This window comes from Pongo abelii, chromosome 11 (assembly GCF_028885655.2).
Source record: "Pongo abelii isolate AG06213 chromosome 11, NHGRI_mPonAbe1-v2.0_pri, whole genome shotgun sequence".
In the NCBI taxonomy this organism is placed as follows: Eukaryota; Metazoa; Chordata; class Mammalia; order Primates; family Hominidae; genus Pongo; species Pongo abelii.
The window spans coordinates 28,552,142-28,564,580 of record NC_071996.2 but is presented as its reverse complement, the minus strand read 5'-3'; the positions used below and the strand labels follow the sequence as shown (position 1 = coordinate 28,564,580).

The 12,439-nt window shown below is 40.7% G+C and overlaps 1 protein-coding gene across 12 annotated transcripts in view; it reads left to right on the top strand.

Moving 5' to 3' along the window:
* Positions 1–12,439, top strand: part of CFAP221 (cilia and flagella associated protein 221) — a 113,800-nt gene that overhangs the window by 53,106 nt on the left and 48,255 nt on the right. For 9 of the 12 annotated variants that reach the window (XR_008522729.2, XM_002812412.4, XM_054549240.2 and 6 more), the window contains 4 exons: positions 5,196–5,355; positions 8,658–8,778; positions 8,862–8,973; positions 9,167–9,275. Coding sequence is in view for 11 of the 12 variants with exons in the window: in XM_002812412.4 (XP_002812458.3) it covers positions 5,196–5,355; positions 8,658–8,778; positions 8,862–8,973; positions 9,167–9,275 (502 nt within the window). In the remaining variant the exon portion in view is untranslated. The remainder of the gene's footprint in view (positions 1–5,195; positions 5,356–8,657; positions 8,779–8,861; positions 8,974–9,166; positions 9,276–12,439) is intronic. The other 3 variants (XM_054549242.2, XM_054549238.2, XM_054549239.2) reach the window with 1 other exon arrangement.

Here is a 12,439-nt window from a genome sequence, read left to right as displayed (position 1 = left end):
GCGTTTGAGGAGGGTGGGTATTAGGATTGGGTTCCGAGCGGGGTGGGAGTCTACTGGAGAGTTTGAAGCAGAGGGTGACATGGCCTGATGCATATTTTAAAAAGTCTCTTTGGCTCCTGAGGGGAATGCGGGTTGGAGTAGCACAAGGTGGGCACAGGCCTCCCCCTCAGGAAGGAGCTGAGGTTGGCTCGGATGGGTGGTGACCTTGGAGATGGTGAGGGACAGATGATGGAGTGAATGGGCTCCAGCAGCGGGTGGCTGGGGGGTGCGCTGCACTTCCTGCAGCTCCTAGAGCAGGCTCTGAAGCCCCTCCAGTCGCCCTGCCCTCCACGGGTGCTGTCTCCACGATGTTAGGCACCAATGCCTGTGTGCTGCATGCATTGCTCCTGGTCGGCAGCTTATATACTTGATGGAAAAGGAATTCCTCCTGGCCTGGCATCCTCCCCAGCATCCTCTACTCAGACTCCTTCTCCACATCCCCCCATCACCACAGGCACAGCCCTCAGGTTGTCTGGTGTTGCAGCCGAGGTCTGCATTTTGGACATTTGATGAACAGGGATGAAACAGAAAGTTAGTAGATTCCAAAAGACTTAATTTTACCACTTATTTCTAGTTCCAGTCAAAAAAGCTTGCTGGAGGGAGAAAGGAATAAAAGATTAAAATAAGTACTAGGGATTATTAGCATCTCAGTATGTGCACCACACGTGTCTTCATCTGCTGTGGCTGAGCAGGGGTTGTTCTTCCCGGGAAATTTAGACATGAACAGGTATCCAAAAGCCCTCGGGGCTTCTCTTTCACCTCTTCACGATAAGTCTCCAGGCCTATGTTTTAAAATAGACCTTGTAGAGGCCGCTGAGTCCTTGTCTTCTGAGCTATAGATCGCCTGCACTTGGCACTTTTGTGGAGCAAAAGGAAGACCTAGTGCTTTGGGATGCTCATCCCAGTGATTTGGCATCGTGAGGCAATTGCCTCTTCCTGTGTAAGAACTCAAACGGGTTAAGTGTAAGTTTTTCAAAGAAATATTTCTTCTTTCTGATATTTTAATGACAATTTAATACACAATAAATTGTTTCTTGTTTTATTTAGCATAAGGATTGGGAAGGCCACATTTATAGGACACACACTATGTGCCAAGCATTATCCCAGACCCTGTACATTATTTTCTCCTTTAAGCCTTGTCCCATTTTACAGATGAGAAAACTGAGCCTCAGCTAAGGTAGCCAAGCGGATTTACACAATTCATGTATAATCAAGCAAGATCTAAGTCAGGGTCTGTGTGGTCCTGGGGCCTCTCTCTTGCCCACACTCCCTGGGCAGCAGCAGAGGCTGCGGAGTGTTGCCACTGTGAGTGGGATGGTAGCCCTCCCTTCTGTAATCCAGTGAATCGAAAGTGTTGTTAGAATGTGGATGATTTTAAAGCTAAATAGCTATTAATTTCCCAACATTAGCTTTGAGAGATCAAGTAGTTTACCCAAAGTCACCAAGCTAGAGGAACCCTAAATCCTGGAATATTAAAACCAATACTTATAATGTTACCAGTAGAGGGTGTCCAGGTTCTTGGCGTTTTGAACAAGGAATTGGACAAAATACACAAAGCAAGGAAAGAATGAGCCAACAAAAGCAGAAATTTACTGAAAACGAAAGTATACTCCACAGGGTGGGAGCCAGTGAGCATAGGGGCTCAAGAGCTCCGTTATAGAATTTTCTGGGGTTTAAATACCCTCTAGAGGTTTCCCATTGGTTACTTGATGTACACACTATGTAAATGAAGTAGTGACCCCCAATCAGAGGCTGAAATGAAGTTACAAACTTAGACTCCTATGCTTTGGTTGCTTTCTGCAAGCAATCAGAGATACTTTCAATTTTCCGTCTGCCACGCAGAAAATGTGGGGGGTTTTACAAAGGGAGTAGCCTCCAGTCGTTTTGTTGCTTAGGTGTGGAGAGTTGGGATTTTCCTTCTGATTTAGTTCTAGGAGGTCAGCATGAATCGGCCTTAGGTTCTTTGTCTCCAGACTCTTTTCTGCCTCAATAACACCTTAAGTATGTGGATCGAATGGCTCTATGACAATTTAGGGAGAGTGATCTGTACTTTTTGAGATCTTTGAAGAAAAAATTATTTTAAAATTAAATAATTTTACAGTGTTAATATAATGTTGTAGTAACACTGTCTGGACATGGGAAAGAAGAAATTTTTTTTAATGTTCCCCATCCTGGGCCTCACTGCCATAACAAGTAATGTGCTTTTGTGTTTCTGTCTCCTTTTAATAACTTTTCATACTTATGCACATGCTTTATATAATTGTAGTCCAAGTGAAGACACAGTGGTATTTCCTCATGATTTCATTTATTTCATTATATTATTTTTCAGTGCTGTTACTTTTTCTTTATGATACCCATCATATTGATAAACTAGGGTGTTCTTATCCTTCAGTTGATTTCTGAGTTTTTTCCTCTTCTCTCTGTCTCTGCTCACCACCCTCCATGTCCTGTGATTCCACATTACCCCTGGTTATGTTAAGGGGGGTGATCTGAAATTGACCAGATGAAATTGGCCTGGAGCATAAGAGAGCAATTTGGGGTGGGGGGTGCCCTTCTCACTTTAAAAGCATGAAACATACTCTCCTTTCTCCCACTGTTAGTTTTGGCTGAGCAGTAAGCTGTAACTCCTTGGCACACCTTTTACAGCTGCTAACATTTGACGATCCGCTGCTCCCTGTGTTAACTGGCATCCCTGTTAATGGAAAAAGCAGTGTACTCTGGTTGCCTAGACTACACCTTCACAGTGTGCTTTATGTATTAGGTCTGAGCTGGCAGCACTTAAAAATAAATCAGCCAGGTCAAGGCAAACATTAATCTTTGCTTCCAGAGCTTGTCCTTATTTTTTTAAGTTAATGAGCTAGAGCAGAAGCAATAGAATGCTCTTATTTTAGAGCCCCGGGTCAATTTATAGGTTAAAGGGGGCTATTTTCTGACCAAGTGGGTGGTCAAAGTATTGAAGCCCCACACATGATGGAGAGTCACAGTTTCTATCCAGCTGGTCTTAGGTTGGCTGATGTACCCAAGGTCTTTTGCTGATTCCCTCCTCCCTGCAGTGGATTCTAGGGTCACTAGTGGGTATCATTGAAAGAGTTTGACTTCTGCTCTCAGGAAATTGATGAAGACCTATTTCTAAAGCACTGTGCTGGGGATCCAGGAAGATATAAAAGGTATGGGGCTGGTGTCTGCCTTATGAGCTTTATACCTAGTCGGGAGACAGGAAAATTTTGAAAGGTAACACATCAAGGGTATGCGAGTTCAGTAGGGTTGACAGAAGGTTCCTGTGGAGGGAGAGGCATGGGGAGTTTGGTGTAATACGTAGGTTGATATAGGCTTTTAAGTTTGGGTTCATTCACTCATTCAACAAGAATTTATTGAGCTGGGAATGCAGTAATGAGCAGGTGCCTGCTTTCCTAAAATTTACACTCTAACTAGGAGAAGGCAGATGGTAAATGCAATAATTTCCAGGAGTAGGATGAAGCTAAAAGAAAATCTGGAGAGAGTTCTTCAGGCCTAGGGAATTTCAACTGCTGAGCCAGTGCACAGTGCAGAGCCAGCAGGAGCCAATGAAAAGGGATTAGAGCCAAGGCCCTTTCGTTCTCATACCCCTGCTCCCACCTCTCCTCACAAGGGGGGCCTTTCCTTTCCACCCACTTGCTTCCCCGTGCCTGTTGGTATTCATGTCTTGACTTTGTATTTTATGTTCATTTGTTTATTTATTTATGTTTTGCTGTCCCCAACTAGAATGTAAACTGTGAGATCTGGGATTTGTTTTATTTATTGCTCTAACTTTAGTGTCTAAAACAGTGCCTGGCACACAGTAAGCACTCAATAAGCACATGAATGGGTGAAGGAAAGGCCCATGTGGTTGGGCGCAGGGAGAAGGGAGGGTAGCACAAGATTCAGGAAGTGGATGGATGCAAAGGAGGGCACATATGGGGGGACTGTGCGAGGCCTCTGCAGGGACAGTGGGAGGACCAGATACACAAGGGCAGACGATCTCATCTAGAAAGCAAACCCAAGAGCCTTCAGTGGAAGTCAGAACATTCGTCCTCCAGTTTACATGCTAGTTGGGGACAGCAATAAGTAAATAAATAAATAACATTGATCTTCCCTTTCTTCTCTTTTTCTCTCCACATTTGTTAGCACTTACTATGTTCCAAGCCCTGTTGGCACCAGAGATACAAAAGAGGAATTAGGCGCGGTGTGATGTTTGACTCTGGAGAGAATAGCAGTCCATCCTAAATATTTGAAAAGAAAGAATCAAATTGTACAAAAAAAGAACTGAATTATTTGAACACAAACTTGTATGTGTGTTCCTAGCTTTTCCTGTTGCTTACAGCATTAATGTTAACATCTGGTAATTTGCTTACAGATGATAGTTCTGGGAATTCATGTCTGAATCACTAATGCAGATTGATGTGTATATATTTGTAGAAGTGACACAATCAAATAATTATTGTAAAAGATTAATATAGTAATTAATAAATAAGTAATAAATAAGATCAATGTAAACACACAGAAGTTGATTCACATGTATTTAATGAAAAAGCTACATAAGGATAATAGAAAGACTGTACTTGTGCTTAGCATGGGAAGAACGTACAGTTGACCCTTGAACAGCATGGATTTGAATTGCATGGGCCCATTTATATTCAGATTTTTTTCAATAAAAGTTAAACTGAGTGTGCCTGCCTCTTCTTCTACCTCTTCCACCTCTTCTGCCTCTACCACCCTTGAGACAGCAAGATCAATCCCTCCTCTTCCTCCTTCTCAGACTGTTCAACATGAAGACAAAGAGAATGAAGACCTTTGTGATGATCCACTTCCACTTAATGAATAACAAATATATTTTCTCTTCCTTATCATTTCCATAATGACATTTTCTTTTTTCTGGTTTATAGTAAATAATACATATAACATATACAATATGTGTTAATTGACTGTTTATGTTATCTTTAAGGCTTCTGGTCAACAGTAGGCTATTAGTTAAGTTTTTGGGAAGCCAAAAGTTATGTGTGGATTTTCAACTGTGTGGGGAGTCAGCGCCCCTAACCTCCGCGTTGTCGGAGGGTCAGCCATATTTGTGTGTGTGTCAGCCTGTGACTGGACTTGGCAAGAAGAGAGGGTATCACATTTTCTCATTTCTTTCCTCTCAGGAATAATTCCAGCTAATGGGAAGATGGCTGTGACTATTAAGTTTACACCCTTTCAGTATGGGACTGCACAAATAAAAATGCAGTTATGGATTTCACAGTTCAACTCTCAACCATACGAATGTGTCTTCACTGGAACATGCTATCCCAACATGGCCTTACCGTATGGCGTCTTTTCAGTGTTTTTGTTTATTCTTAACCATTTTTCGAAAATCCAAGTCTTCCTTTCTTCCATTCTGTCTTTCTTGTAAAAGAATGTCATCAAAAACTTATTTAAAATGATGAGCCAACATAAAATATACTTTAAAACTTAACAGAAATATAGAACATATCTATGCTAGTAGCAGGAGTTGCTTCTGACAAGAAGGGAAGAAACAATAAAAAGGGATTTTTGAAGGACATGTTTTTTCACTGATTAGTACTGGTGCACTGTTGGAATTTTTTTTACCATATGCGTGTCTTATTGCCTAGTCAAAAATTTAAACAATAGGGCCAGAACAACATAACTGTTTTTAAGGTTTCCATATAGCATTTTAATTAATTGAGTCCCTGCTGTTTGCAGTGCCCATTGCAAAGCTCAATGGGAAATGGCCCACAACCTCAAGAGACCAAAATAAGTCATATAACAAGTGATTTCACATGAGGCAGCGACAGAAATGTCTGAAAAACAGAAATGTTTGAAAAACACAGGAGGTTTTTCAAAGCACCATCAGACTTCAAGTCAGAGTGAAGATGTGAAATGGGATTAAGTTGTGCTTCATAACAAATCCTTTCTGAACTTCCATTTCCATTTGAATATGAGCTTGTACTTTTACATGTCAGTACCTCTGGTTAACATCATGATTTTTTTCTTATACCCAGGATTTTTATATAAACGTTAAAAGTTGCTGGTTATGGTGACTCGCGCTTGTAATCCCAGCACTTTGGGAGGCTGAGGCGGGTGGATCACCTGAGGTCAGGCTTTCAAGACCAGCCTGGCCAACATGGTGAAACCCTATCTCTACTAAAAATACAAAAATTACCTGGGCGTGGCGGCGTGTCTGTAATCCCAGCTACTCGGGAGGCTGAAGCAGGAGAATCACTTGAACCTGGGAGGCAGAGGTTGCAGTGAACCGAGATCACGCCACTGCACTCCAGCCTGGGTGCCAGAGCGAGACATCATCTCAAACAAACAAACAAACAAACAAAAAAGTTGTCACAGTATAAATACCAATCTTAGAAGATTCTGACAATTATTTTGAAAACAATGGGGAAATATCTTGGTTTTCCTCTTCTTTGCACATGGATACACATCACATATTGACATCATTAAGCATATTACAAGTGGAGTAGCAACCTTCTATCAAAATATGAACTCACTCCATGATATCTTAGATATTTATATCATGATTTTCTTCCTAAAAATTCAAAGCAGCCTAAGTCAACTGTAGGATATTAGTATGGCCTGCTGAACCCAAATCCTGCAAATAACCATCATTGAAATCACTCGGGCAACAAACAAGTAGAACTGAACACAAATTTTAAAACTGCTGATTTTTCTGATGGCAAATAAGCAGGTGAGCAAAATGGTGTTTGCCACTTCACATCAGATGCTACAATACTCAAATGACTTTCTTAAAGACATAACGTGAGTGCAATTTTTATTTGTATATCCTTCCATAGCTGTGTTTTTACATGCACGACAGCATTGTATGACAGAAGCACCATACAAATGCAGGTGTACGCTATTTCTAAATTATTATGTTAGTATCTTATCTAGTATACTCTTGACATTTTCAAGGACTGTGTTTTAAGATCTGCATGTCTCTCCGAACTGCAAGTAATATTATAACATATAAATTCTATCATGAGGGGAAAAAAACTAGCTGTAGTTTCTGAACAGGGAAAAATACTGGCTGTAGTGCTCTCTGAAATTTTCATAGACTGCTTTCTTCATTTCATTATAGGGTGTGTGATAGACTTACTCATGTCTAAATTTGGCACTGCCAAGTTCCACATGTAACTGATTTATCATTTTCTTAGACCTCTTCATTTCCATCATCAACGTTGAGGATATTGTTTAGGAGGCTGCTTTTTAACGCCCCCAGGTTTAGTTGCTCCCCAGTATTTAACAACAGAGGTGGTGTCAAGGCTCCACTGAGACAGGGATGCTGAACCTCAGTTCGCTACCTGGCTAAACATCTCACCCTGCACATCAGAGCATGTCGGTGGGTGTGAGTCTCACCAAGGGACAGGTTCTCCCATGCCCTGGGTTGTAAGGATGCTCTTACATGAGACACATTAAATTTGAGGTTGCTAACATAAGTTCCATACAATGCAACCAGGCCTGTTCAGTGGGTGGTCAGCAAATACATATTAACTGTCAGAGTGAGTGAATGTTCACCTATTTTTATCTTATTTTTGTACTGTCGTGGAAAACAAGTGTTTATCCTATAAAACAATTGTCCACACATTGTTGCTTAAAGAAATGCTTCCCCTAAGCTATTATGCCAAATTGGTACTGAACAAATAAATTTTAAAATGGTTATTTTCAAAATTGTAACTTTGCCTTGTGTTGCAGAAAAATATAACTATTTAGATAAAAATAATTTCTAAAAAAATAAAAAAGAAATGCTTCATAGGTAGCATTTCTGAATAGAACACAGTTCTACTGCATCTCATAACAGATAACCTGAATAGCTTCTGCGGGCTATTAGCTGCACTATCTCTAACTACCCATGTCCAAAGTCAGTTTCTAATTACAGAAAAGATCCCAAACATTAGTCTGAGTCTCTTTTTGAAACATCTTGCTACAAACAATTGGCATAATCATTCTTTTACTAGGAAGATAAATCAAGGTAAGATTTTTTAAAGTGTAATAAATCTAACTATTGAAAACCAACAGGCTAGAAATTGATTATGCTAGACCTTGAGAGCATTTTTCAGCATGTCATGTTTTCAGTCAGTATGTTCTTTAAGAATGTAAGGCAATGTAATCCCAGCATTTTGGGAGGCAGAGGCCGGTGGATCACAAGGTCAAGAGATCGAGACCATCCTGGCCAACGTGGTGAAACCCCGTCTCTACTAAAAATACAAAAATTAGCTGGGCGTGGTGGTGCACACATGTAGTCCCAGGTATGCGGGAGGCTGAGGCAGGAGAATCACTTGAACCCGGGAGGCAGAGGTTGCAGTGAGTCATGATCATGCCACTGCACTCCAGCCTGGCGACAGAGTGAGACTCCATCTCAAAAAAAAAAAGAATGTAAGGCAAAAAAAACATTGGTGGGCAATTTTGATATCGCCGATTATACTCTAATGCACTGACATCACATTTATTTTCGTAGACCACTGTTGGGGCACACATTTATTTTCAGTTTAGATATAATAAGGGACTTCAAGTTGTGGTGTTATCAGAAGGAACATAAAACATTAGGAACCTTGAGTTAATGGCTTATTTACTAATTTAACATTTGTTTTAACCTATAGATTAGAAGAGTTTGAAAGGTTGAATACCCTTTCTAAGAAAGTAAATGTTCCTCCAGAAAAAGCAATGATGCATATAAATTTTCACCGACCACCAGCGAAGCCGAAGCCTCAGAAGGTGAAGGTACGGTGGGCCTTGTCCTTGGTGCGATGAAAGGGTAGCAGAGCGGCAGACTAACTGATTTCCCTATTGATTTGGTCTCTTAGGAAATTGAGTACCAGAACCTCAGATTTCCAGTAGATTTATCGAATCCATTTGCTGTGGCAACTGTTTTAAACCAAGAACCAGGAAAATTGAAGATTAAAGAATTAAGAGAAGGTAACCAGTTGATTGGCCATAAAGCAGCCCCTGAGCAGAATATGAAAGAGTTATTGCTGGTCACACTGATTACCTATGAACAACAAAATTCAGTTAGATTGCTGTTATGCCTCGCCATTAGAAATGTGTTTTTCTCTCTGCATGTGATTTTAATCTGATTACTGGTATAAACATTGTCTGCTCCTGCCTTCAGTTTTGGACCAGGGCACTGAAATTTCAAAAACGAGACAGATAAAGGAGGCACTCTTTGAACAGAAAGTCAGACAGGACATTCACGAAGAGATGGAAAATCATCTTAAGTGGTAAATATTGAGCTATTATTTGTATCAAGTGACAGTACAGTTATTTTTAGATGATGATCTTTTATAAATGAGAGACAGTAAAATGTAATAACCTTTTAGGTACTTTGGAGAATTTAATGATTGTTTCTCTGCCAGTGGTCCTTCAGTAGGAAGTTTCTATTAGGAATAAATATATGTGACCTGTATACATATGTAACTTACCTGCACGTTGCGCGCATGTACCATAGACCCTAAAGTATAATAATAATAATAATAATAATAATAAAAAGAAAAAAAATAAAATAAATAAATAAATAAATATATGTGACCAAACCACGCTGTTTCCTAAGTGTGACCAGTAGCAGGACCAGAGTGAATTGTGGGAGATGCTCCCTGCTCCTGCTGGCCACTGCTGCTGGCACCCCCTCACTCCAGGACAGATCTGGGTGCCTTGAACACCCCAAATGTCACCCCCATCATCCTCCATCTCACCAGGAGCCCCTGTGCCTTGGGCCGTGTGCCCCAGAGGCCTTCTGGGTAGCCCAGTGGGGTGAGGCTCTGGGGGGCTCCTAATGGAGGTTTTAAAACTGAGATGTGAGAATTCTTGTGCTTCTGTGCCCAAATTAGAAACTTTTTCACAATTTTTTTTTACCAGATCAGACCAAGCATATGCATGTGTACAGATTTAGCTGAAAAGTAAACTCTTTTTTTTGAGAAAGGGTGTCACTCTGTCACCCCAGCTGGAATGCAGTGTCACATCATGGCCGGCTGCACCCCCAGCCTCCCAACCTAAAGTGATCCTCCCTCTTCAGCCTCCCAAGTAGCTGGGAGCACAGGTGCATGCCACCATGCCCAGCAAATTTTTCTTTTTTTTTTTTTTTTAGAGATAGGATCTCACTATGTTGCCCAGGTGGGACCCGAACCCCTGGGCTCAAGTATTCTCCTGCTTGACCTCCCAAAGTGCTGAGATTACAGGTACGAGCCACCATGCCTGAGCTAAAGTAAACTGGGCTAAAAAAGAGACTCTTGGAGAGTGTCATTGAGAGGCTGCCTACTCCATGACCCAGCCTCCACCCTTCCCGACACATGAGAACACGCCCTCACCTGAAGCCCTCTGAAGGTGCCCACCGGGCTGCTCCCCTGTCTCTGGGGAATGGCCCTTGTTTCCATGAGAAATCCCTTCTGCCTCAGCTTAAGTCTATAGTTATGGTCCCGCCTCAGTTAACGGGAAGTACACCAAGGAACTGAAAATTTTATGTTTATAAACACCTTTTCCCTATTATGAAAAACAGGTAGTTCATCATTGTAGGAAACCTGAAAACATGTTTTTTTACATATAGAGAAGGAAAAAAAAATCACGGTGATGCCCCCAGTCAGCAGTGACCAGTGGCCACTGTCAGTACTGGTGTTTTTGTTCTTTCTATGCATCTCTGTATCACACTTGAAGTCACATCCCAAATCCCATTCTGAATGCTGTGTTGTTCCTTTAATATTTTTCCGAAATTTTTATGTTGAAAGATCTTAAACTGACATACACTTGACCTCAGTTCACTAATTGTTGACATTATGACACATACACTTCCCCTCACTCCACATGCATGCACACACACACCTGCATGCACCTTTTTCCCCTGAGCCATTTATAGATAAATTGCAAATATCAGGAAGCTTCACCCCAAAATACTTCAGTATGTAGCTCCTAAGAACAAAGACATTTTCCAACATTATTGTAATCACTTCCAAGAGATGTCACACTGATAGAATAATATTGTCTAATAATCAGTCTTATGGGCAAATTTAGCCAGTTGTCCCAAAATGTACTGTATACCTAGTCTTTTTAAAAATATTTATTTTAAATTTTATATAAATAAAATAGAGACAGGGTTTTGCCATGTTGCCCAGGCTGGTCTCGAACTCCTGCCCTCAAGCAATCCACCAGCCCTGGCCTCCAAAGTGCTGGGATTACAAGTGTGAGTCACCACACCCGGCCTATACCTGGTTTGTTTTTGTTTTGTTTTGTTTTTGTTTTGTTTTTGGAGAGAGGTATCCGGGGTCCAGTCAAAGATCATACCATTTGTATTTAGCTTTCGTGTCCCTTTAGTCTCCTCTAACCTAAAACAGTTCTCTAGAACATCCCTCCACCTCCATTTTAAAAATCATAACTATTATTTATTTAAGATATGTGCTGGGTTTCGTGATGAATACATTGCATATTAGTTTCTTTAAATTGTGATAAAATTCATCTTTTAACCAGTTTAAAGTATATTGTGCAGAGGTTTTTAGTAAATTCACAATGTTGCATCACCTTCACCACTACCCAATTCCAGAACATAGGCATCACTAGAAAAAGAAACCTCATACCCATTATCAGTCACCCCCTACTCCCCACTCCCTGGAGCCCCTGGCAACCACAATCTACTTTCAGTCTCTATGGATTTGCCCACTCTGGACATTTTATATAAAAGGAATCACATAATACATGGTCTTTTGTGACTGGCTTCTTCCACTTAACATGTTTTTAAGATTCATCCACATCATAACATGTGTTAGTACTGCATTCCTTTATATGGCTGAATAATATCTCATTGAATGGATATGCAACATTTTGCTTGTTCATTCATCAGTTACTGGACATTTCAGTGGTTTCCACTTTTTGACTATTATGAATAATGCTGCTATGAACATTTATATGCACTTTTTCATGTGACCATATCTTTTTAGTTCTCTTAGGTACATACCTAGGAGTGGAACTGCTGGGTCATATGGTAACTCTATGTTTGACTTTTTGTGGTGCCACCAAACTGTTTTCCATGGTGGCCAAACCATTTTACATTCCCACTAGCAACATATGAGGGTTTCTCCACTTGCTCAGCAATACCTGTTATTTTCCATTATCATCATCATCATAGCCATCCCAGTGGGTGTAAAGGGGTGTATTGTTGTGGCTTTGATTTGTATTTCCCTAATGATTTAGAAGGTTGAGCATCCAGATGTTGTTATTCATAAATATTTAAGATAAGCTTCACTTTGTAGAACACATTATTCATCTTAGTTATGTTGCTGAAGCCTCTATAACTTCTCTATCCCATGTGTCTCCTCCAGCATCTCAGGGTTCCTTTTCAGTTTTGGAATATAGTGAAATATTCCATCCTAAAGTTGACTCTGGTATTCTGATGGGTTCTGGA